The following is a 27,558-nucleotide window of genomic DNA, read 5'->3' on the forward strand; positions in this document are numbered from 1 at the left end:
CATGTCTTAGATTTAAGGCCAGTAGGGTGTAACAGCATAGTAAATTTTACAGTGATTGGACTCAAAGGGTTTTTTATCGTATGTACCGGTAAGCGGTGTTGCTTCAACAACTCCCATGATGATTATTTTTGGGAGCTGCCCCAGAAACAGGTTGTCTTGAGTGGCACCAGGCTGCCGGTAGGAATGCTGAAAACTTTAAGGGTGACTCTCTCCACAGGGTCTTTACGTTAGATATTTGCAGCGCCTCTGCATGTGCCAGTCTAATAGTCGCAGAGACGCTCACACATTTAACGAATAAACTTGCTGATAGGATGACTAGCTTGTATTGTTCGGCATCCCTGCTCATGAGACAAAAAGTGTCCGTGTTTCTAGATAGTTTTATTTTAAGGTCAACGCTGTTGATCACTAGTTCATCCTGAATGAAAAGATCTGCGTGTAGAAGGCTGAGTAAATCGAATACTCTGCTGGCCCTGGATTGGTCGGCTCTCTTTGTAAACCCTGTGTTCTTCTCCATCCAAAGCTGTAGAGTCGAAGTGCCCTGCATTGTCACGATAAAAGAGGCCTGCCGAGAGCTGCTTACCCAGGGTATCAGAGCCATAATTTAATAGGCCTTGTATATAGGCCCTGTTGGTGTACATATTATTACTCAGCGTTATCATTCAACCGCCACATCCACCTGGTTAAACATGGTGGAAATGGTATAGGCAATCAGAGCCACATGTGTAGCAGCTGCAATGTCAGTCCCAATCCGTCTTTGTTATTTTACAAACCAGATACAGCAGTGTGTTGTTCAAATCCAGATACATGTTAGTCTGATATAAAGAATTCTATGGGGGATAGCAGCGATAGAGCCGCCAGAGGCGAGACCTCCATGAAGAAAGGGTTATCGATTTATCGGTGCTGTTCTGGGTTGGGCGGAACCGTGAAAGATCGAGCTCCGATTTCACACCTTCTCCTGAGGCTCTGTGTAAGAAGGCCATTGTTCTTTAAAAGATAACACCTCCTGTGTGTCTTCTAGGGATATCTCTCTTCTTATTATTATTGTTCTGTTGTCCATGTCAGGCTCTTGATCTGTTTTTCTTGGTGGGTTTTGGGGGGCAGCACAGCAGGGATGCTGACCTCTTCCTCTTAACGATCCTACATGGTTTATAAATGAGTCCTGTGCTGTCCTGGTCCTCCTTTTTCTCGTTTGCTAGCCGCTCGGCAACCGCAGTTGTCACAATTCCCATGATGTCTTTTGCAATGCTGTTGAAGGTCATTTTCACGTGTGGTTTAGATCATTTAAAGCCGCGGCGTAGAAAGGGCATTGCACATCTAAAAAGACTTCTAAAGATACTGCCAAGCCCTGCACCATACATTTCCAGGGTTCCGCTAAAATATGGCTGAATGCCATACCGGCTTGACTCGTACAATATTCCATATAGGCGCCGGGGTCTCCATAGTGCTTCACCACAGCCATTACAATGCTGTTTTATTAGTCTTTCAACCGGAGCTGTCTGAAGTGCAATCGCAGCCAGATTTTTTCATATTTAAATGATAAAACTGCCCCGGGTCATCTCTTATCTGTATGTTGATGGTGTCAAAATGTTTTTACACACAGGGACATAATATTGTTTGTTGTATTGAATGTTCACAATGTCGTCGTTGTTCCCATTAATCTCCACGGTTCTAAGTAGCGGGGCATAGCTATCCCCCACCCTTTGATACTCCACGATATTGCTGTATTGCTGTACAGCAGTAAGCTATAAAAAAAAACCCTGTTGATGTCGGCACAGTTATTGTTCCATGGTTCCTTAATTCTAATGTGTTGCACGGATCCCAATATGTTACGCCGTGTCACCGCTGTTGAAAACCTAAGAGATGCATCTGGACCCTGTAGAAAAATGTTCCGCTGGTGTGGGTCTAGGTGTAGCGTCATATCGCTGTACTTGGTTATGATTGATACGGCTTTGTTGATGATTCTGACAAGTTCCTGTATATTTAGATAATGCCCCTCAGGAAACCCACCCAGCAAGATCCTCAGAGGGTTTGTTCTTTTTATGATAAAAGTGCTAAAGTGTCCCACAATCAAACATACTGAACATCAGTAAGCACTACTGTCCACTGCCCCTCCAAATGTACAGATTTGGCCAGCTTCACAGTACAATTGGAAATGTTGTTTTCTGGAAATATCTCGACTGAAGCATTGCTGGGGAGCATAATGTAAAAAGGTATAGACTCCAAACCACCCAGGTACATACCCGTGGCCTCTACAGCTCCTGCGGGTACCCAACTGTTGCATTTGTCAGGCCACCACAGCCATTTGACTAGATGCGGATTCCAGCCTCCACAACCTTTATGACTTTTTCAATTCTATAAACTCGCTGTTGATCTTTACTCACTTTCTGGATCTCCTCCCTATGAAAAACATTTTCAACAGCCTCACCTGCATAATCAATTATACTAAATATATAAAGACCCTCCTGCCGAGTCACTCCATGTATGATAAATATCTTGTTGCTGTATTTTTGCTCATACCACTTTGTAAAGACAGTCTTGTGTTTTGAGATCTGCACATGACCCCACTTTTTAAGTGTTGTCTTTTTAAAAAGTCTTGCGTCATAGAATTTTTACCAGACCCCCAGGGAATTCTGTGGGTGTTTTTAGATGTGAAGAACTGCCAGAGCTGTGTTTTAAAGGTGTGTATAACATGTTCTACAGTAGAGACTTTCACTTCAGAATGTGTTACAAAATTATGCACCTTGTGCTGCTTTAGAAGACCCTGCAGTGGTTTATTTAAAAACTCTTTACCAGCGTCCATCTGTAGTTTAGCGGGGACTCATTTAAAAGCCGTTGCTACACTGGGGCCAGTCTTGTTCTTTAAAGCCTCAACATAGGCATATTTTGATAAAACATTGATGATGGCTAAAATATAGTGAAAACCATTGTTATCTTCATGAAACTGGCTGAAATCCATAATATCTGCCTGCCATTATTGGTAGATGTCAGATACCATAGTCATTTGTTGTTTAAAATGTATCAGGGCTGGCTTGTGCAGCGTGTAGGCTTCCTCCCCCGAAAGCCACGCCTTGACATCTCCCTGTGACACCTTCTCGCCATCGGTTTGCAGTTTACGACACAGGCTGTCAAGCTCTGCATAACGACCAACACCTCCTTCATCATAATATGTTTTTGACAGCTTCAAGCCCGGACATGTTTGTCCCATAACAGCGCAACATAAAGACACAACCAGATTTTATAAACAACAGATTTTTATTAAGATTTAAAACGTGTATTTATATTAAAAATGTATTAGTTTGGGGATTGGCAGTTGCTGCACGATTATCAGTCCTTGTACAGATTTTGTAATACATGGGATTAATGCACAGACACATTACACATCGCTGCCTCGATAAGCAAACATGTCAACATTCCGTTAGGCATTCAATTATATATACTTTATCCTCTCCCACTTGCAAACTGTTTTCTCAACGATGTTTCTAACACCCATAGGAGAAATGCGTCTAAACTGCTTCATTTTCAAAATAGGGTTATTCACTGATTCTATAGCCCATAATGTTTTAGACAAGCATTGTTCAGTCCCTACGCATGTCAGCGGATGCGATCAAGTGCAGCAGATCAACAAGACGTTTAGAGCTCAACATGTAACATATTTTACATAGCAAATTATCCACGTAAGATATTTTCAAACATTCTTGGGCATCCTGTTGGGGATCATCAGTTTTATGTCTGTAGCTCCATCTGTAAAAGTGTTGTTTTAAACATGCTCTAGCCACTATGGCCGTAAACCCCTGGGTAGCCTAAATATGAACACGAAAAAGAACCGACGTGTCCGGATTGGTCTCTATTAGCGTGACACATTCCTTACACAGACTTTTATCGCAATCCCTGGGTTTTCAATTCGTTTTCTACAGCAAGCACAGTGAATGATGACATTGGGCCTCATTACGAGGTTGGCGGCAACTCGCCAGTGGTACCGGCGGGTTGCTGCCGGCCTCAAAACACAGAACCCACCGCCTGACTTCCTGGTGCATTACAAGTCCTGGCAGAGCGGGAAGTCAGGTGGGGGATTAGGACTCCAATAGGACTACACGGGAATGGGGACACTGAAGCACTGGCATCGTATCCAACGGTGCCGGTGCTTCCATGACAACTCTGCCTAACAGGGCTGTTGCGCCTGGCAGGGTCAGACCTGCCGGGTGCGGCAACCCCGTCATCCAGACTTGTAGTGTGGCGGTCCGGAAACAAGGGTGCCGGTAAACTTACCAACAGCCTTGTTTGCATACCACTACACTTGTAAAGAGGCTCATTCACTTTAATGCTATTGGTCTCCATTAGTGCAACACAGTCCTCACATAGGCTATTAGCACTATGTGCCAAGTTTTTCAAGTTAATTTGAACAGCAAGTACAGTAAATATGAATAGTCTCTACTACAGCTTGACGCGCCACACAGGACCCTGTTTTTAATCAAGTCTCCTGGAGGCAGGGTCACTATCCAGGGTCATCGATGCATTCGCCTGCAGAGCCATAGATTCAAAATCTCTGTCTTTGGAGCCCACATCGCCCACAAATGGTTACTCCAAAACCACATTGTTGTTGTCCCAAAACTCTTCAGACTCATAGCCGGCCATCAAATCCTGAGCATCTTCCATCACATCATACACTCCAAAACAATTCGAAATATGACTATCCTCAAAACCCTGTGGGCTTCCTGGGGGTTCCCCCCCGTCGTAACGTTAGCAGTTCATAATTGCTGTTTCCAGAATAACACGCACAATATACCCTAGAAAGCTGAAATAGCACTTGCGTTTTGGTCCTAGGTTTCGGATGGAAAAAAGAATGATTTCTCGGCAGACTCGATGCAGGAGTGACAGGCAAGTTTATAAGTGTATGTGTGTGTCTGTGTGTGCGTGCATGTGTTTTTATGAGAATGTGTGGGGAGATTGCATGTTTGATGTGGGAAGGGGTGATGGGCGGGGAAAAGGGCGGTTCGGGTGTTAACCTCCGATTAACAAGAGAATGAGCGGTGGAGGGCGGGGGTTTTAAGGAGGGGGGTTCTATGTAATAATACTGCATTTTAAAGTCTGCACAAAAACGGCCCAAAAAATCAGTCTTTTTTATGTTCAGGCTTTAAAATGCTGGATTATGACATAGAACCCCTGTTTTCCATTCCTACCGCAAAAACGATATATCTGGGTTGTAAACCCCTCCTCCCGCCCTCGTCATAGCCTTAGAACGAGCGCTGACCTATTTATGGCTCGATCCTTTTATATCTACAAATAGACATTTTTATATACATTTTTATAGCAAAACATATGAATTATTTTATATAAATTTTCATATACATGTTTATATCAAATCCTATTAATTTGTATTTTAATTTGAATATAACTTTTTATATAAAAAATATTAATTTATATATAAATGTTTATAAACATGTGCATATTAAACATACTAATGTTTATAATAATTTGTATATACATTTTATATAAACAAGGTATCAACATTTTTTATAGTTTCCACTTACTATCACATTAAAGGCCAAACCCCTCTCATACGTCATCGACGTGTTACACGCAAAAACCTACATTCACAGTCCCTGCCTTCAGAGCTCACTTCACTCTCCATAGTTGACCAAGCAACACCACAACATGCTGCTCAGTTTATATAAAAACCGATATAAATTATACACACTTGATATCAAATATACATTTATGACATGATATGATATGATATAGCATTTATAACGCACCTATACACAGGTGTTTCAAGGCACGATGAGGCAAGGGAGGGGGAACAAAAGGGAGGACAGACAGCGATCCTACTAGGCCAGGTGTCTTTCAGATCACGCAAGTGCATGGGAATGGGGGAAGGGGAAAGTGCGGGGCAAAGGGGAAGGGATCGTGCAGTACATAGGCATGGAATAATAACAATAAGTGAAGTAACGGCCAGCTGGTGGCAAGTGCAAAGGTAAGTGCAGACAACAGGTGTTGAGTGCTGGTAGTGGTACTGTAGGGATACAGAAACAGTCACCAAGTGCAGGGGCTGCCAGGCAGGCAGTGCAGATATGTGCGACTGGTGGGGGAGGGGCCTGGGCCCGAGAAACAGAGGGTGTCCAGGTAACCAGTGCAGATTCAGATGGGAGGTCAGCAGGGGAGAGGAGGAGAAAAGGCAGAAGCGAAGAGAAAAGTTTTGAGGTGTTTCCGGAACCGGAGATGGTTCTCCTTAAGTTTCAGGGAGGCGAGGAGGCTGTTCCAGAGGGAAGCCCCAGCCAAGGAAAGCGATCTACCAACCACTTGTTGCTTTGAGAAGTGACTGACTCTAAGAGAGTTGGAGGTGGATGAGCGAAAAGATTGAGAAGGCAGATATTTAGGAAGAGAGAGTTGAAGGTATTGAGGCCCCAGGCCCAGTAGGCCTTGTGGACAATGCAGAGGGTTTTGAACTTGATCCTCGCAGCCACTGGGAGCCAGTGCAGAGATTTCAGTCCTGGAGAGATACGATCCCTGGGCTTGAGGCCGAGGACAAATCAATATAAAAACATTATGATATCTTTTGTATATAAAATTGATATTAAATTGATATCAAAACCGTATCAAAAGGGGGCAAGCTAAAGACGCAAAGGGGCGTTATTGGCTTAGGTATGCCAGAGGTCTGGGGGTTATCACAAGCTCGCCATCTCAGCTCCCAGGACCCAACATCCCTCCCCCGGTATACAAATGGAGGACTCAGCCAAGGGCAAGTTAGAACTGTTGTTTATTACACAAATAGATCGGGGTCCTACAAGACATTCAAAATATTCCCAGAATCACCACTCCCAAGCCTGTGTCAGGCATTTTGTATCATGTCGACATCACAACTTGGGCCCTTCCCCAAAAAACCTAAGAGTCTGCCTGGTTGGGTGATTGGGGTGGTATCACTTATGGACTGCACCTATAGATATTGTGTTATTGGTCCTCACATGTCAGGTGGCTGGCCTGCCCCTTTCCCAAGAAACCATCTATTACATTGTTGCAGGGTCACAGGATTAACATTGGCCCTTGCCCTCTGCCATCCACCCCTGGATTTCTGTTCCCTGATTGGCTGGAGCTGATCTCCCCAGGCTTGGGGCCCAGCTCTGTTCTCAGTGCTATGTGCACCTTCTCAAGGTGATGAGAATGTAACTGTTAGTAGTACCACTTTTGCCAGTGAGAATGCCCTCTGTGTTGCAACATTGTTAACGATTCAATTCTTCACATCATGTCTGTGTTGCTGAGAACCGTTCGTCTTCCCACCGCAGGTGATTGACCATTGTCTAACTCGGCTACATCATGTGGTTAAGGATCATAAAATCAAGCTTTCTCATTTGCAATTGAGGAGATTTATTCAGTTTTTCCTGCAGATGGCTCCTTGTCATTTTAGGATTGGAATCTACTGCTTGTCTCTGACCTTGGCTGCGAGCCCTGGTCTGCTGTTCTGTGCAGCCTAGTTTTGCTTTCCCTCATCTCTCGCCCTGCGGCTTGTGGCCTCATTTAATCCTCATTATAATTATACTATGATTTTTACATGTGTACCGTGCTATGTTTTCCATAGGTTAGTCATATCTGGTCCTTCCAGGCTCTTTACCTGGTCCTGTAGTTAGATAGGGTTAGTTGCGATAATAGCGGCTTCAAGCTTGCTCTGCATCTCTTCATTTGCCTTGCGTTCAGCATTTCTGCACTTGGCTAATGAGAACAATAATAAAAGCTTTTGACAGTAAGTATATGTATCTGTTCTCTATCTACAGAACTGTGTAAGCATGTTCTTCGTGTGTGCACTTGTATGTTTGTGTAACTTTATGCATGGCTGTGAGTTTGCTTCGTGACTAACGCTGCTATGTCATGGTGTCACTAATGACATCTGCACACTGGTTTCTCAGCATTAGTCAACATCATCCATCGAGGCATTGGGGTCTATAACCAGTGTTGAGGTACCTTTGTCCAAAAACACATTCACTGAATACGGTTTGAATGGGTAAGAGGGTCCGAATATGTGGATGTCACTGACCCTCCTGGGGGCTGTCTGAATAATGAATTGCTTTGTGCGTTCTTAACTCTTCAACCTGTCATATTCCTGGGGGTGTGGAGGGGTATTCCAGGGACCCTCTCTTCAGGTTGTCCACCTGTCAAAACTTACTTGATGTGGAAAGGGGGCCCCATGAACTATGCATTTGCTCTTTAAAGAGAATCCATCATCGTGCATAATCTACTTCTTTTAACTCATCGTGTGAGAAGAGTCACATTCAGTTTCCGGTATGTAGCCGTAAAGTAAGGTCAGGTCCAGGATCATGGATTCTAGTGGGCAAAGTCTATTTAAGTTTGGCTCATGACCACGAGTAGAATACTGGCTCCTTTTCCAGTATGTCCCTGCCACATGTCTGGGAGCCCCAGAGCAAGCAGTAATCTGCTCCTTGAATATGTGGATTGGCATTCACAGCCACCTGAGAGCCAAGCTAGCCAGGAACCCTGTTTTCCTTGCGTTGAACCGGTTGAACTGATTTCAAACCGGGTTAAATGTATTTCGAACCACAGGACCGTCTGCTGCTGCCTTGACACTCAACTGAACTCTGCCAACTAGCGTGCTTTCATCTCAAACCAGCTTGATGCTGCCTTGTACCTCGCATAGCTCGGACCTGCTTACCTCGAATCAACTGCTCATCACTGGACTCTGACTTTAACCACTGGAGTTTAATTCTCTGACTTGAGCCAGCAGTTACCAAACGGCTCGACCCAGTTCAACCTCCAACTGCTGCTTCGTTGAACTGCACACCAAAGCATCAGGATCATCGCTTTCAACTGTTGCTGACCTTCGTCTTGACCTACTGGAGCAACACTCGATGACCCTACCCAGAGGTGGCCACCGGACGTCTCGAACCGGCTCAACCTGAACCAGTCCTGGTGAGCACTCTATCCTGCATTGTTTGAATGCCATTTTAGAACCGCTGTCAGCCACCGCATTAAAACCGACTTAACATCAGCTTGCTGCTTGAATCAACATGTCTGAAACACCCATACTTGCCTTGAACCACTCGCACAACAGCGCAAAGCCTGGTGCCATGCTCTCAAACCCGAACAATCAATTGCTAACTGACCCCATGGTCCATTTTTGGGCCCTAGAGACTCTGTGGGTCACTTTAATCCCTTTTGCACCCAAGAACATGTCATTTTTGAACGTTTTGGCTTTTGCTTGCCTATCATCTCTAATTCATTACCCAGAGTCCTGCATCTTGTTATCCTTGCTTATTCTGTGTTCTTTCTCTAGGGGTGGGCTTTTGTAGTGTATTCTATTTAGTTAATAGTGCATATGTTGTGGTTAAATTGAGTATATAAATATGTGTACAGAACCCGGATTGGACATTCCTTTATTTTGGACTGTTATACTTCACTGTTTGGGTTGCTACTGAATCACATTCACAGCCCACTTGAGAACATAGTCTTCCCTCGGCCCACGCTACCACAAAAGGCAAAGGAGGTATATCTCTTGACTGTTTGACTGTGCCTGCCTTACCTTTATGGTCATGTTGGTGCTTGGTGAGGGGAGAAATAAAGGGCTGACTAGGCGCTTTAGCCTCTACTGATCCTTGTTCTCCTGCAAGACAGAAGTCAATTCATCACAGTAACCATCCAAAAGTGCCTTAAACCCGGAAATAACTAACCACACATCTCATCAATTGCCAGGTCATTAAAAATACTCACAAAGACTTCTCCAGTTTTATCTAGAAAACAGAAACATCAAACATGTTTTCATTAAGAAATACTATTAAATATTCCACATTATTATTATTATCATTATTTTTAATATGGTATTTATTGAGCGCAAACCTAGCTTCGAAAAGCAAAGGAGCGCTTTACAGAGGTATACAACAATACTGATACACAACATAGTGCTTTACAGAGGTATACAACACTAAAGATGCATAACGGAGTGCTTTTCAGAGGTCACAACAGAACAGATATACAGCGGGGTTAGGATACAGAAGGGCACAGAGGAAGGGTACAGCTGTACTGGAGGCGGGGTAGGAGAGGGGTGTATGGCGCCTAGAGAGTCAGGTGGCACAGAGGGTGACGTGGTGGCCTAGCTGTTGAGGGGGGGAGACCCCTTGAAGAGGTGGGTCTTGAGTTCTTTTCTGAATTGTAGGAGCTTGAGGGCGAGTCTAATGCTGACGGGAGGAGGTTCCATAGTCTTGGGGCATAGGTTTATGAACTGAAGAAGCAGTAAAACAAATGTATAGGATACCTATCTATAATAAAGGAGATATATTGGAACAAATACTGAATTGGACATTTCTCTACAATTAAGAAGATAAGTTAATCATTTCTGTATAAGATTTAAGGAGAATTGTCTGAAATCAAAATAAAAGAAGTCATAATTTCAAATATCTATGTGTAATTTCTTGAAAAAACGTACATAAGTGCTTAGCACTCTATACCATTTGGAACAGTCTAACTGTTTAACGTCAGACCTCTGGCAGAAAGGTATCTATAGAGAGCCTGCAGCTTAGTGGGTCCATGCACTATATAGCGCAATAGGAATAACTCATTTCTGTGTACCTTCAGCGAGATTCTCAAATATGAGTGCAAAAGAAAGGAGCGCAGAGAATGCACCCGTTTCATTTGCAGTTATTGCTGAAATGTTCAGGTCACCCTATTCTCAAACGTGACCTGAGCATATCAGGATGGGCTGGACAGTGGTGCAGGATGCGCTGTCCAGCCCCCATATGTGCATGAGTGTCGAAAGAAGCTCCCAGCATCTCAGTGAAAAACCAAGCATTTCCATCCCTGCCTGGGGGGGGGGAGGAGGGAATGCTAGCGTGAGAGCTGCAGTGTCAAAACAAGGCTGTCACACTTCAAAAACAAGGTCCATAAACGACCCTGCCATGATTAACATACCCATACACCTGTTCACAACAGGCGCAGGGGGAAGACACTCATGTCTGTGTATGTAAAAGAGCATCCTGTTTCTGAATTCGGGATGCATTTTTAAATGCCCAGAAAGACCCCCTTATGTGCGTAAGTGCGTTAAAGGGGGGAAAAGGGCATTTGAATGAGTGCATCTAAGATGTCCTTTAAGGTTTGGGCTGCTCCGTTTCATGGCGCAAGTGATGAGATGAGCTATTTGCGCAAAACATTTTTTGATAATCAGCCCCATTGTAGATCTGCCATTCAAGATTGGTGTTCCGCCAATGATCTTTGTCTGAATGCCAGCAAGACTGATATCCTCCTCATCGGCACACCTTCTCTATCCTTTCCCCTCACTCTCTGGCCGACCTCCCTTGGCCTTCCACCTACCCCCACCTGCGAGGCTAAGAATCTAAGAGACACCTTTGACTCCACACTTTCCTCCTCCGCCCACATATATCATGTCTCTAAAAAGTCAAACTTCCTACTGCACCTCCACAGAGGTACTCTGCCCTTCCTCTCCTTCCCCCAGCTCACTGTCTCCCAAGCTCTGGTTCTCTCTAGGTTGGACTATTGTAACAGCCTCTTTCTAAACCTGCCTGCCTCTACCCTACTCCCTCTGCAACTCATACAGAACAGGACTGAAAGACTTGTCCTTGGCCTCAAGCCCTGGGATCGTATCTCTCCAGCTCTGAAATCTCTCCATTGGCTCCCAGTGGATGCAATGATTAAATTCAAAACCCTCTGCATTGTCCACAAGGCTTTCTGGGGTCTGGGTCCAAAAAACCTTCAACTATGCCTCTGCAAATACCTCCCCTCTCGAGCTCTTCGCTCCTCTACCTCTAACTCCCTCAGGGTCAGTCGTTTTTCAAAGAAATAAGCTGGGGGAAGATCTCTGTCTTTGGCTGGGGCCTCCCTCTGGAACAGCCTCCCTGCCACTCTAAAACTTGAGAATAACCAGCTCTGGTTCCGGAAGCACCTCAACACCTTCCTCTTTGCTTCTGCCTTGGCCCCCCTCTCCACTGCTGATCTGGTCTCTCCTGGCACTGTGCACCTGGCCACCCTCTGTCCTCAAGGGCCCAGGTTCCTGCTCACCCTGCCACCCTCGTCCACTGCCTCCGGGCCACCCCTTGCACTGGGGTCTGTATCTGTACGCATACAGTTTCCCCCTTTTTTTACTTCCTGCACTTATCTGATCTACCCTGTCCACTGCCTTAAACTCAGCACTTACCACTTGCTGGCTGCACTACCACTTGTGTTGCGTTTATTATTTATTTATTATTTATTCTGCTCTCCTATTGCTCCGCACTTTCCACTTCTCCCCCCCTTCCACTTTTCCCCTCCCCCTGCCCATGCACTTGCACGTTCTCAATGTCACTGGGCCTAGTAAGATCGCTGTTTTGTTCTCCCCTGTTCCCCTCCCTTGCCTTGTCGCGCTCTGAAACACTTGTGTATGAGCTCGATAGAAATAAGATATCAATTCAATTCAATTGTCTCTATGTTACCTTCAAAGAGACCTTCATTTTCTATCAGCCAGATATCACAAAACAGAGGCAACATGGACCTTGAAACATGATGTTTCATTTACTTATCCATTACTCGACGGAGAAACCATATACCTAGCACTTCTGGTCACCGTGCGCTTGTTTTTTTTAAACAGTAGTACTAGCGTCACTTTAAGCGGCAGGACATTCACCACAATCAATTATTTTCCAAAGAATTAAAAGTCTATGACTCTCATGCAGTGCCGCCCGTGATTTACAGCTGGAGACAAGCGCCCTACCTGTAAATTATGCTCAATCCCGTTTTGATTACTTTTTCTGCAAGGAGATAAGGGACCGGGCATAGAGCCATCTCTGTCCAGTAAACACTCCAGCATCCCAGGATGCATCTGATGTTGCTGCGGGAGCAGAGGCTTGATGCCCAATGGCTGCTGCGGGAGCAGAGGTGTGATGCCCAATGGCTGCTGCGGGAGCAGAGGCGTGATGCCCAATGGCTGCTGCAGGAGAAGAGGTTTGATGCCCAATGGCTGCTGCGGGAGCAGAGGCGTGATGCCCAATGGCTGCTGCGGGAGCAGAGGTGTGATGCCCAATGGCTGCTGCGGGAGCATAGGCGTGATGCCCAATGGCTGCTGCAGGAGAAGAGGTTTGATGGCCAATGGCTGCTGCGGGAGCAGAGGTGTGATGCCCAATGGCTGCTGCGGGAGCAGAGGCGTGATGCCCAATGGCTGCTGCACGAGAAGAGGTTTGATGCCCAATGGCTGCTGCGGGAGCAGAGGTGTGATGCCCAATGGCTGCTGCAGGAGCAGAGGCGTGATGCCCAATGGCTGCTGCAGGAGAAGAGGTTTGATGCCCAATGGCTGCTGCGGGAGCAGAGGTGTGATGCCCAATGGCTGCTGCGGGAGCAGAGGCGTGATGTCCAATGGCTGCTGCGGGAGCAGAGGCGTGATGCCCAATGGCTGCTGCAGGAGAAGAGGTGTGATGTCCAATGGCTGCTGCGGGAGCAGAGGCTTGATGCCCAATGGCTTCTGCCTGTAAAACATCTAGATGGATTCACTGCAACATCGGCTGCCACCTGCTGATGGAGGCTGCCATTACTGCTCGTTTTTTGTGAGGGGTGTAAAAGGCACGTGGACACAAAAACACCCGGATTCCTCAACGTTTTTTTACACCCCTAACACACAATAAAAATCATGCAAATAGAGCTGCAGGCAGTGGTCGAAATGTATGAAAAGAAGTAGTAGAACTGTGTTCCCTTCTGGTCCGTCCCGCTTCCCACACACCCCATCGACACGCCCATGCCACGCGCAATCCAACCCCCGCCCCCAAATAAACACGCCTGCTGTTAAGGGAACACTCAGTGCAGTGCACTGAAGTGCAAGTTTCAACTTCTTCCTAAACTTATTTTAAAACTAAACCATTCCGGAACGGTTTCTTTTCAACAAAAAAGTATGGGAACGCTAAAAACGTTTTTAAAATAAGTATAAGAGCACCCGCTCACTTCGACCACTGGCTGCAGGCATGCAAGTGTGAGTAGCTGCGGTCCTTTCCGTGGTAATTTACACCTCATTGAAGAAATTGAAAATGGCTGACATGAAATATAGGCAGTAGTATTTTGGTTGCAACAGTTACACATAAATGAGGTAGCTTGATTTTAACCCTGGCTTCCCAGGAACCATGCACTTCAATATATAAACAATGCCAGGGTCCAGATGAACCTACTATGTAAGACCAACCCAATAAATGCCTGAATTTGGCCTGTATTTACAAGATTAAACCAATCAAAAGCTTCGGCGCGGGCAAGCACATTATCATTCTTATCACAAATGTATTTGTATCACAAACTAAAAAACACTAAAAGACAGTCAACGCACGGGAGTGGAAAGAATGCAAATAAATAAATATGCTTATAATGTGATCAGGAACACCACATTTCATTTTGTAGTTCAAATGTCAGCAACAGTGTTTAAATTCATAATCTAACTCAAATGCGCAAACATATTTGGAAAAAAAAACTTTGATGCACTGGCGCTCGTTTTCATTGGGACGTAACGTTAATGGAAGGTGTAAGACGCCTTCCATTAATGGCACGCCCCATTTTCATGTGTTTGTATGGCGGAGAGGAGGGCCACTTGCATTTCCACCACCTCCCTTCTTCTCTGGTGATCCCTATGGAGACCGCCGGCTTTATGCGCCAGCATAAAGTAGGCAGATTCCATAGGGATACATTATAAAAGCTGCCTGCCATGAGATTAGCGCATGGCAGGCAGCGGTTAATTGTAACTGTAAACGCTGCCTGCCATACGAGCATGGCAGGCAATGTTTCATCGATTTGCACGGCAGAGTACAAAAGTGCAGGACAAAAGGCAGTGCACATGCTTGTACGCCACTTTTTGCTGTGCACTTTGGCACTCCCCTGTGCAAATGACCAGAATTTTGCGGCAGAGAGACGTTTACATTGCAGTGCTAATGTGACGTCTCCCCGCCACCAAACTAAGGCCAGAAGCAAAATGAGCTCCACTGTGTTTCGGCCTATCAGAGCTAGCTGAAATGTTTCTCCATCTCGTATATTGGCCTTCATCAGGACAGTACCGATTGTTCCACCATCTATGGTACATCCGTGTGAATACGTTAGCGATATTATGCTCATACATTCATTTCTTGAACCAAATTACAACATCTTGTTCCATAAATCATTTTACATTAAAATTAACAAATCATTGAATTTGATCAAAATATAAGCATATTGTTTTTTATACTCATTACTGTCCGGTGTATAGACCGTCTTTTAGTGTTTTTTAATATGTGATACAAATACATTTTGTGGTAAGAAAGAAAATACAGGCCAAATTCAGGCATGCTGTGGATTGGTATTGGAGAATAAGTTCTTCTGGACCCTGACAGTTTTCATACATTGAAGCATTTTGGTTGCAGTACATGAAAAAAAGAAAAATTAGCTAAGCAATGTACTTTGGCTGAATTTGTAAAGAAAAAAATGGTAGAAAAAAGTTTAAAACTAAAAGGTAATGTCCAACAAATGCTAATGAGATGTCTCTCATATGGAGCAAAATGCAAGCTTTTCATGTAATGCTGCATTCCTGTATTCTATTGCTCTGAGGCTCCAAAGCAGAGGTGAAGTTCCAGGGATGGCTACTAGGTGGTGCTGTCTGAACTGACATGGCCTAGTCAAGCTTAAAAGGGATACAGTGGAAAACTAGTGTGAACTTACAGAGCCTTTTTCTCAAGGAAGAAGGGAACAGTGCACTCTGCAGAAGGGTCTCGTCTTTGGGTGATCTGCCGTCCTTACAACCTTCCTTTGACACCTCTAAGCCCAAGCTCCACAGAGGACAATAAAAGACTTCCTTCCGCACGCACCTATGCCCCGCATGTATGAGGCTTATTACATTTGATAACATCAAAACGGGACTTTTTCAGAAAACTGGGGGAGAAATATCACGCACTGCTCTCATCCAAAATATTGCGCTGGGGAAAAAGTGTAGGAGTGAGAGAGAGTAAGAGACAGAGAGAGAGTGAGAGAGAGAGAGAGAGAGAGAGAGAGAGAGAGAGAGGGAGAGCGAGAGAGACTGAAAGAGAGAGAGAGAGTTAGAGAGAGACGGACAGAGAGAGAGAAAGAGAGAGAGAGAGAGAGAGAGAAAGAGAGAGCGAGAGAGGGCAGAGGGAGAGAGAGAGAGGGAGAGATGGAGAGAGAAGAGAGAGAGAGGGAGAGCGAGAGAGTGAAAGAGAGAGAGAGAGACGAACAGAGAGAGAGAAAGAGAGAAAGAGAGAGAGAGAGAGATGTAGTGGTAGAGGAGCAGGAGAGCTAGAGAGAGAGGTTAGTGTAAAATACAGAGTGAGAAAGAGAGCAAACGAGTGAGGGAGAGAGCGAAAGAGAGAGGAGAGGAGGCGGATGAGACATATAGAGAGAGGGAAAGAGAACGACAGGGAGAGATTGGAGAGACAGAGAGGGAGAGAGAGAGAGAAAGAAATAGAGAGAGGGAGAGACGGAAAGGGAAAGAGAGGAGGAGAGAGAGAGGGAGAGCGAGAGTTACTGCAAAATACATAGTGAGAAAGAGCAAACGAGAAAGAAATAGATTGTGTCAGAGAGAGCGAAAGAGAGAGGGGGAGGGGAGAGGAGACAGACTGAGAGAGAGGGAAAGAGAAAGAGAGAGAGTGGAGAGACAGAAAGGGAGAGGGAGAGAGGGGTAACGAGAGAGAGGGAGAGAGTGAGAGAGAGAGGGAGAGAGAGAGAGAAGGTTAGTGTAAAATACAGAGTGAGAAAGAGAGAAAACAAGAAAGAAATAGATTGTGGCAGAGAGCGAAAGAGAGAGGGAGAGGGAGAGAGAAGGGGAGAGAGGAGACAGAGAGAGAGAGAGAGAGAGAGAGGGGGGAGAGGTATAGAGAGGGAGATAGAGAGAGGGGACAGAGAGAGGGAGAAAGAGTGTGTGTGTGAGAGAGAGAGACAGAGAGAGAGAGAGAGAGATGGCGTGGCAGAGGAGCTGGAGAGATAGAAAGAGAGGGTTAGTGTAAAATACAGAGTGAGAAAGAGAGCAAACGAGAAATAAATAGATTGTAGCGGGAGAGAGGAGACAGAGAGAGAGAGGGAAAGAGAAAGACAGAGAGAGAGTGGAGAGAGAGAGGGAGAGAGAGAGAGAGAGGGATAGTGTAAAATACAGAGTGAGAAAGTGAGCAAACGAGAAAGACAGATTGTGGCAGAGAGAGCGAAACAGAGAGGGAGGCGGAGAGAGAGAGAGAGAGAGAGTAGACAGGGGTGGAGAGAGAGACAGACAGACAGAGAGAGGGAGAGAACGAGAGGGGGAGAGATGGAGTGGCAGAGGAGCTGGAGAGCTAGAGAGAGAGAGAAAGGGAGCAAACAAGAAAGCCATAGATTGTGGCAGAGAGCGAAAGAGAGAGGGAGAGAGAGAGAGGGAGCGATGGAACGGCAGAGGAGCAGGGGAGGGAGAGGGTTAGTGTAAAATACAGAGTGAGAAAGAGAGCAAACGAGAGAGGGAGAGAGCGAAAGAGAGAGGGAGAGAGTGAGAGGGGAGAAAAGAGAAAGACAGTGAGAGAGTGGAGAGACAGAGGGAGAGAAAGAGAGAGAGAGAGAGAGAGGGGGGATCGTGTAAAATACAGAGTGAGAAAGAGAGCAAACGAGAAAGAAATAGATTGTGGCAGAGAGAGCAAAAGAGAGGGAGAGAGCGAGGGGGAGAGGGAGAGAGGAGACAAAGAGGGAGAGAGATTGAGAGAGAGAAAGGGAGAGGGAGAGAGACAGAGGGAGAGAGGGAGACAGACAGAGGGAGAGTATGAGAGGACATTTGGTGTAACGTTTCTTTATTTGAGTGACCTAATATTGAACATGTGACATCCCACATGGAAGACCTCGGTACCAGCCCTTACCTGTGTATTAATGCAGACAGAGTTTGCCACACAGGCACTGCTCATGTTTTCACATTCGTTGACATCGGTGCAGATCTACAAAAAATGAAAGCAATTTTTGAATGTCATCTTTATGATAATATCAAATTCATCTGGTACACTATTTCTCCTCAACAAAACGGCTGTGCCCTCTATGGGCCACGCCGCAGGGTGGGAGGGGGCCTGGCCCGCAGGGTTGGAGGGGGCCGTGCCCTCTATGGGCCCCGCCGCAGGGTGGGAGGTGGCCATGCCCTCTATGGCGGAGAGGGGGGTCGACATGGCTCCATCGGCCCCATGGGATAGGAAAGCAGCATTCGCGGAACATGTCATGTATCTGACTCCTTGTTCACCACAACAAGATGTATGCCACATGTTGGCATCTGGACATTACAGCATTTCCCATAGCTTTTACCATGCACACTGCATGCACAGCTTTCCACAGACAAGAGAGCCATTTAATATTGAGCTGTAATATTTATGTAGGTAAGATGTGGCTAAACACATTTTCATTTAATTTTCAAATATCTCCTGCCCATTTATTTTACACACTAATAGTGTTCTGCACTCCACCAACACAACTCCAAAACCGATATTGCCATTACCACTGTGTAATAATTGATTTATAGACCTTGGGCAAGTTTATTATCGCTTGGGATGATGACCCTTCCCCAACCTATAGCCCAACTGAGATAATGAACCTCCCTTGATCTATCTAAATTAACAATGCATGGTACTATTTACTTTTTAACTATTCATTCAAAAAACAACACATGGGCAAACGAAGCCCATGAAACACATACATGTTAGTCACATTAGCAAGGCGATTAATATATCATGCAATAGCGTTTTGTCTTGATTGCCAGTAGTATTCATTTCCACGACTGCCCCTCCCACCCCTGTGTTGTGGCTGAGTAGAACGCAGCATGAGGGACTGAAGAACGATGAGGGAGGGGGCGGGGCAGAGAAGGCAGTTGGCAAGAGGAAGAGAAATAAAGGAGTACGGAGCCAGTTCCAGTGTCATCATTTATTTACATATATGTTAGTGATATAATATTGTACAGTACTACATAACAACTGGTGCCGAGGCGAGTGTACTGACAAAGGGATAAAAGCAGATCCAGATAAAATCAACGCCATTGTGAAGTGGAAGGCCCCATAGGATGTGATGGAGCTACGTTCCTTCTTAGGAATGGCGGGTTACTGCGCCAGTTACCTGCCAACCTACGCGGCTCTGATCAATCCGCTCAGACAACTTCTCAAGAAAGACTCTATGTTCACGTGGGATGCAACCTGTCAAACAGCCTTCGATGCGATCAAGAGTGACCTAACCAATGACCGCCAAATCACATACTTCTACCCTGACTGAGACACAGAGATTACAGTGGATGTCAGTCGGGTTGGTCTGGGAGCTATACTAGCCCAAACAGATCCGAGAGGGAAGTATGAAAGGCACATTGTAGCGTATGCCAGCAGAGCTTTGACTGTTATTGAACAAGCATATTCGCAGGCTGATAGGGAGAGCCTCGCTGCGGTCTGGGCGTATGAAAAATGTCATCACTTTGTCATTGGAAGAATGTTCATCCTTATTACTGACCACAAAACTCTTCTGTCCCTATTTGGAAATCCCAAGATTAAGAGCCTCCTCGCATAGAGCGGTAGGGTATCCATCTACAAGAGTATGATTTCACCATAGTTCACAAGCCGGGGAAAGAGGCTAACCCTGTAGACTATCTCTCACGGCACCCTGGTGAGACACCTGAGAATGAGATGCAACTGGAGGCAGAAGCATACATCGCATACTAATCTCTTAATGCTCTTCCTCCAGCTATCACAAAGGAAATGTTTGCGGAAAGCAGCAAGGCTGACCCCACCATCCAAGCGGCCATTCAACTCACTAATACTAACAGATGGCGATGCCTGGCCACAGAGCGCTTTGAAAATGGGGAGGTGGACAGGAGAGACTTGCAGATATTAGCAAGGGTGCAAAGCGAATTGGCCACAACGGGTCAAGGATACTACTCAGGGGAAAATCGACTGGTGGCCCCACAGAGCCTGAGGAAAGCTCTTGTTATCATAGCGCATGGAGGGCATAGAGGAATCGCAAAGTCAAAGAAAATTCTGAGGAATCAAGTGTGGTTTCCACACATGGATACGATAGTGGAAGACGCCCTGAAACACTGCGTGACTTGTCAAGTGACCGCATCAAGTAAGCCTCCATGCCCAATCCAAATAGTTCCAATGCCTGACGGGCCCTGGCAGAGAGTAGCAATGGACTTTTATGGGCCATTGGAGGAAATAGGTTATCTGCTGGCAACTATAGATGAATATTCCTGGTTCCCCATGGTGAAACATGTCATGTCTACGGCATTCCAACATGTAGTGACGGTAGTAGATGAATTATTCAGTGAATGGGGTGTCCCTAACATTGTCAAAACAGACTATAGCCCACCGTTCCAGAGACAGGAGTTCAAGAAGTTTGCGGCATATTTGGGCTTCCGCCATCAAAATATTGCACCATTATGGCCAGAGGCCAATGGTATGGTGGAACGCTTCATGGTCACAATAAAGCGGACACGTCAGAAAGCTGACACAGATCTCATGTCCATGCCACAAGCAATCTCGCAAATGTTGAGAAGTTATCAGAATATGCTGCATGAGGCAACTGGGCACACTCCCTTTGAACTGAGGATACATTATAAGATGCAAGCCGCGAACACGGATTCCCCAATTGGAGGACTACACCCCTGTGGAAGATGAAGAGATTAGAAAAAGGGAGAGTGAGAAAAGAAAGCAAGCCAAAGAATGGACAGATCACAAGAGACGAGCTGAAGAACATCAAATACCAGTGGGTGAGACTGTACTAGTTCAACAGAAGCAACGCAGAAAGATGGACACCAGATATAAGCCAGAACCTTTAGTGGTCACATCGGTCAAAGGACCCATGAATACGGCTATAGGGGATGATGGTGAAATAACTAGGAATGCCTCATTCTTTCGTAGGATGTTTCAAGATGATCCAGATGAAGAATCACACGCTGAAGAAGAAGATGAAGAACCTGGTGTCAGTGTCACGTCACCTGAAGATTCTTCACCTCGACTGCTCAATGTAGAAACTCTTGGAGCGACTAGTCGCCCCCAGAGAATTATTTGCAAGCCACCACGTTTTATTGAACAAATGTGCAGTTGAATTTATTGAATAAATGTATAGTGGGAACTTCTATGATAAGTAAGGGGGGTGTTGTGACTGTAGAATGCAGCACGTAAGAGAGAATGGAAGGGAGCACAAGGGACTGAAGAACAGTGAGGGAGGGGGCAGGGCAGGGAAGGCAGTTGGCAAGAGGGAGAGAAATAAAGGAGATCATTGCCAGAGCCAGATCCGGTGTCATCATGTATTTACATATATGTTAGTGATATGATCATTTACAGTACTAGAGAACAAGCAAATGTTGAGAAGTTATGGGAATACGCTGCATGTGGCAACTGGGCGCACTCCCTTTGAACTGATGATACAGTATAAGCCGCGAACACAGCTTTCCCAATTGGAGGACTACACCCCTGTGGAAGATGAAGAGATTAGAAAAAGGGAGAGTGAGAAAAGAAAGAAAGCCAAAGAATGGACAGATCGCAATAGAAGAGCTGAAGATCATCAAATACCAGTGGGTGAGACTGTACTAGTTCAACAGAAGCAATGCATAAAGATGCACACCAGATACACCCCTGTTCTTTGTACTGGATACCCAGGCCCAATGTTCCTCATAGAAGGGGTATTCCCACGCCCGGTGGTCAGCCACCTGACATAACCACCACACAGGATTCAAACCTAGATGTTCTGTTTGATTGGTTCTCTTGCTTCTGTGATAGACAGATCCCCACCCCTCCACCCCCTTTCCAAGAGAATTCTCCCTCCGAGTTTGTTCTCATGACTTGATTGCTTGTCGCTCTCCCAAGATGTGGCAGTTCTTACCACTAGAGGCGTGAGTGGTGATGAAGGCGTTCTTCCATGTTTGGGAAGGCGGGCCACATTTCTGCCATGGCCAATAGGTTCAGGGGCACATTTTTAGCAGGTGTGGACTGGGAATGCTTTGCAAAGTGGCCCTATATTACTACTCTATGTGAGAAAGACCAACTACTCTAAGTAGGGGTTATACCAAGTCATCTACTTCAAGGGGAAGTGGGGGTAGAGGAGAGACCAAAGGAGGGTGGCAGTGTGGATGGCAGAGAGGGTAAGAGGAGCAGAAAATCAGGGTGCACTCATAGAAGAGCCCCGTAGTGCAGAGGCCCACTGGGAAATCAGCCAGTCCACCCCTGGAGGAAGACAGTGGCGATCAACAACAGCTGCTGCAGTGTAGGTTTCTAGAGGCATTTTCTGGAGGGGTAAGTGTAGGGGAAGTGAGGGTGGCATCGACACGCTCTGCTCTGTTTGCTGTTTTAATTGTGGGCTTAGAACCTGTAGTGGAGGATCAGTGCAGGCCCCCTTCCTTAGAGGGTAGTTTGTTTGGGAGGTTTATCAGTAAATTATGTTTGTCCCTCAAAAATATGCAATTGTGGAAGTGGACTTCAACGGCATGGCTCCAGAAATGAACATGACTCTTGACAACGTTTAGGCGCACGGAGGAATGGTCCCCTCCCTACTGATGCCCTGTTTACCTTGTGTGGGCACTGTTTCCTAGGAGGCCCAAAGGCAGCATGCATACTGCATGTCCTTAAAGTACTGTGTGGGATTTGTTTTTCATGCAGCACATTGTTTGGAACAGACAAGGTTGACGGACCAAATCTTCTCTACATCAGTGCCATGTGGGCATAGACATGTCAATGTATGAGGCTTATGCCAACCGCATAATCAACAGAGATGACATCCTCCTGATAAATGACATGTTTAAAACCCATTTTTTTGTGAATTAAATGGAGGTGGCAGATGATACAATATAGAGAGATTGTTCATTGGGTAGCAGTGTATAATAGACCTGTAATGGGATTAGGGGTTTTTGGTGACATGAGCTTAAATAACTATGCCTGGTAACGTAGTGGACTACACACCATGTCCTGGCAGCCTGCCTAAATCGCACTCTAAAGCACACGGTGCCTCGTGGCACTGCCCTGTGTATCTAGTCTGATTAATGGCACGCAGTGTCATCAGGGCAGATTCTAGTCCATTTGGTGCCCAGGGCGAAACACTAGAATGCGCCCCCCCAGACCACATCCCGCACGCCACTCCCAAACTACACCGTTCAGCAAGTCCTACCCAAAGTCAAACAGTGCGGCACACAAAGAATGAATTGCCATTTGCAACAGTGGGCCACTTTTTCATTGGTGTCCAAGACAATTGTATGCCGCAGTCCCACTTAGGCTGCAGACAATGAGGACTGGGCATACCAAGAGACCATGAATATGGCACAGGATGCAATATATACAACCAACAAAGAACACAAGATGCTGAAGGGGGTTTGGAGACAACCTTAGTCAAAAGGGCAATGACAAGGAGACACCTGACCCCCAATAAACAATAACTTTAAAATTCTTGTCTTGTTAAAAGTCTGACTCGTTATAAGGTTACATGGACCCGCATTATTTATTTATTCATGCAATGTTTGTCAGGTACCTGTATATTTATTTATGCAATGTTTCGTCGGATGCAGGTATCCACAAACATTGCATAAATAAATAAATTATCCGTGTCCATGTACCCGACAAACATTGCATAAATAAATAAATAAACCGGGTCGTGGCTTAAAGAATATTTACTCAGCAACACTGGTCAAAACTATTATCAGCATAATGGTTTAAAGTGTAATTGATATATAGTTTGACAAAGAAGCAGCATGAAAGAAATAGCGCCACTTTAAACTATTATTTCAGCCATTTTCTGGGCTTGCAGGGACGCGCCATGGGCGAAACAGGTCTCCGTTTGTACTGTGTCGGGGCCCATGGTACATCCCTGCAAGGCACGCCCACTCCCCACAGCCCACTGCACCTCCACTCCCATCACGATGCCAGCAAGAAACCATTCAGCGATTAATGGCCCACTATTAGCAGTTTCCTGCCGGCATTGTGATGGGAGGGTTTGTCTTAACTGCAGGGGGACCTCAAGTATTTTCATTGTTGTGCTTATGCCGCCAAGCCCCCCCCCTCTGCCCCCTCTGTGCGAAAGTGGTCAGAGTGAGCCTCTGACTCATGTAATTTCAGGGCAGCGCCAGCACCTGACCCGTGGAACTTCTCCCACGGAAATGCGCACCCCACAAACTGGGGAATTTGATCCCCTCCAGAGGCTCCAGGGATGGGGCAATTGCGCCCCCCGGGACTATTGCGCCCCGAGCAGCTGCTCGCCTCGCCCGGGCCAAGAAACAGGCCTGAGTGTCATGCTCATCAGCACCCAGAGGGCACGAGTCCAGCCTGTAACTCGTCGCCTGCAGCTAAACATTTTATATTTAACTTGTCAGGGAACTTCATCCGCAGTAGCAGAGCGACCCTGCAATGTAATGCCACGAACTGCTGGGCCTGGTACTCACTGAGCTGCTGGCACACGTGCGAGCAGTGGAGGGCCTATGGAGACAGGTTTATGGAGCAGAGTAGTATGGGAGAGGAGGGGGGTGGCAACTGAAGCCGCTGCATGGTGCCGCTACAGGAAACGCAGTGCCAAACCCCGAACACGCAGGCGCAGAATACTCAATATACTGAAGGTGCACCCTTTGGATGTGTTACTTTATATGGAGTTTAGACCGAGTAATCCCACTGTTTTCAGATCCACGAACTGGCAGGGAACTGGGGTACATATACAAAGTAATTGGCTCGGCTTCAATCAAGTGTGGGAGATGAGATTAGAACGCAGGCCTCCTAGATGTCCGCCCCCGGTGCTATCCGTGGCATTAGACCAGCCACAAAGGCCCTCGTAGCGGTAGCAAAGCTGGGGTGCAAAGATGGGGTCACCAAGGACCACACGTCAGCGAATACATTCGAAGAGGCTCAGCAACAGAGAGCGTGCAGTGGGAGGCTGAACACCTCCACCTGACGAGCTCCTGAAATAGACATGAAGTGACCGGGTGCCGTTTGCGGCCTGAACCCGTGAAGCAACACGCGGCCGAAACTTGATCCTAAGTAATCTAGTCTCAAATGGCAAGCTGGTTTCATCTGTCCCAAAATAAACCGTATCAAGGAGGTGTCAGATCTATTTACGATGCATTAGTGTCCACGATGACAGGTTGTAATGGATGTTAACTGCCTTAAATGACAGAGGACTCACAACAAGGACGAGGGGCCATTAAAGCCCGTCCTTACAGTCTGTATTGCCATTATATTGATTGCAACACACAACACCAAACCTTCCTCTACCTACACCCACGGACTCTGGCATGATCGAGGTACATAAAAAATATCCCCGTTCCTTGCCCACTCCCCAATAAGAGTAGCCGCAGCGGTGGAGCTCAGCAGTCTGCCACTGCAATGAAAGACAGCGGGTGCATAGGAAAGAGTCGGTGCACTGTGAGATGCACTTCCACACCCGCGGATCCACTTACAGGTGCCCTGCACTCACTGTACTGGAGAAAACATTCCCTTTTTGCACTTGACCTGATGAAGAAAAGGTGAAACAGACAGCGGAACATTCTTTTGCGTGAGCGTACTCACTGCTGTGAATCAGCAAAGGTGCAAAATGTGGCGCGGCCGGGCGACGGGGCAACCGGAAAGTGCCTCCAGATTTAGAGCAAGCTTATTATTAGCATTGTCACTATTATGGTTATTATCATTAGGGTGTTTATTGAGTAGGGACACAGCCGTGGGAAACAGCAGGGTGCTTTGAAAGTCATAGGGGAAGAACACAGTGAAGATGGCTGAGATGAAGTCGGTGGGGAGTTAGCTAACAACGGGGTGGGGAGAGGGGAGGGGATGACGGGAAATATGGCAACAAGGGATCAACAAGCAGCCAGGGGAGGACACGCGTGGAGCAGTTCTGCAGTTAGGTGGGTCCTGGGCGCCTTCCAGAAAGATTCATTTGGATCTTTGGATCTGAGCCTCCTCCCACTGTGCCTCCCCTCGCTTGCCACAGACCAGGTGCAGGGGAAAACAGAATCCTGCCAGGGTCGGAAGTGGTTTATATGAGTATTTCTGTATAATAAAAGGAAGTGTGGGACTTTAATTGCTTTTCAAGTTCAGTCACTTCAAATGCCCTCACTGACCCAATGTTGGTGGGGGCCTGACCCCAGCTCTCCAACCAGATGGGGGCAATCAGGGAGAGGAGGATGCATATTCAAGTGTGGGGAATGTGCCGGAACTTTGATGCACATGGAGCTGCTTGCTGCTGGTGCCTTCCTCCTGCAGAGAGCCCTCCTCTACCTCGCAAGTCTAATTTGTGAATAGGGGCCGTGCAAGGTGAAATATGCATGAACCGCACAAGGGCAAAGTGCCCTTACATCTCTGTACCCACAGATATGTGTGAATTGTCCTTTCTGTCCCTATTCTCTGTGCTTTAGGAAACATGGGAAGTAGTCATAGAAAGTGACCTTTAGGGCATGCACGCTACGAGAAACACAGACACTGGGCCTGATTCAGAGGTCCATGTAAAAATAGAAATGTGTTGTTCCAAGCTGGAACAGCACCATTCTTACATGAACCATATTCTGACAGGGATAGAATGTGTTGCAGGGACATGAAAGCCTCTACATGAGCCTGATTTACGGCTTCACAACACCCCTAGCAATCATCAGGAATGCAGGGCACCCACATGGAGGAGATTCTCCTCCCAGCACCATCGGTTTAGCACGACATCAAAACTAGTAAAAATACAGCACATTTCAGGAGCCGTTCAATTACACCGCACACTTTCCCCTTTACAAGCAATGCATTTCTTAGACTGCAGCACCACTTTTCTATTTTAAGGAAAGTTTAAGAATATTTTCCTAAACTAGGAAAGTGGCAGCCTATCAAGAAATGCTTGCAATGCCACTGGAGCACATGTTTCCCCCACAACCTGTGATTTAGCAGCTTCTGCTGCTGGAAAGCAAATCTCCCCACCCACCTTTATCACAAGTTCAGAATCAGCCCCACTGTGTCCCATTCCTATACTGGCGGCACTGCTTCAGTGCACCATGGTCGCAGTTCACCTGGATGTAACAAATAGGACGTGATCGTCGTACTATCATTGGCTGACAAATCTTCCTCCCCCATTCAGCACAATGGAACAGCCCACATTGCAATGCATAAGAAATAAACAACTCGCTGGGGGCATTACTGCATCAGGTAATGCCCGAGGAACCCAGTTAGAGGTCCGGGCGAAGTTAAGGTCTTAACGTAGGCCTCACTTGATGCAGTAATGCCCCTCCCCCAGCGAGCGGTTTATTGCTATTAGTATCCCAGGTGTATTTCCCAGGATACGAATGGGGACAGAGAGGCAGGCGCAATAAAGCGAGGCAGAATGCCGACCGCTTTAGTAACATGGCTGCAGTGTGAAAAGACTAGACAGGTGACTTTGTTTGAAGCACAGTTAGTGTCTGGCCGGCATGTTGGAAAGGTGCGAGTAAACGTTACTCTATATTGCTTAGTGCTGAACTATGGCACATGTAAATAAAACAAGGGAACATGTTGTAATGAGTAATGAGTAACGTCCCGCAAAGGAACATGGAGACGTTCGAGACGCGCAATGGGGAAGGAAGAGCGGGACTGTAGGGCTGGTAAGGCCCGCTACGTGACCCATCAGCAGACTAAGGTAAGTGAATAAAAACAGTGCCGTGGTACTAATATATAA

General features: G+C 46.3%; 1 protein-coding gene across 2 annotated transcripts in view; it reads right to left on the minus strand.

The window, feature by feature from the left end:
- COMP (cartilage oligomeric matrix protein) overlaps window positions 1–27,558 on the minus strand; it is a 676,605-nt gene that overhangs the window by 294,773 nt on the left and 354,274 nt on the right. For both annotated transcript variants that reach the window (XM_069649319.1, XM_069649318.1), the window contains exon 6: window positions 17,808–17,882. In XM_069649319.1, coding sequence (XP_069505420.1) covers window positions 17,808–17,882 — 75 coding nt within the window. The remainder of the gene's footprint in view (window positions 1–17,807; window positions 17,883–27,558) is intronic.

This window comes from Ambystoma mexicanum, chromosome 1p (assembly GCF_040938575.1).
Source record: "Ambystoma mexicanum isolate Mex_15411 chromosome 1p, UKY_AmexF1_1, whole genome shotgun sequence".
Taxonomy (NCBI): Eukaryota; Metazoa; Chordata; class Amphibia; order Caudata; family Ambystomatidae; genus Ambystoma; species Ambystoma mexicanum.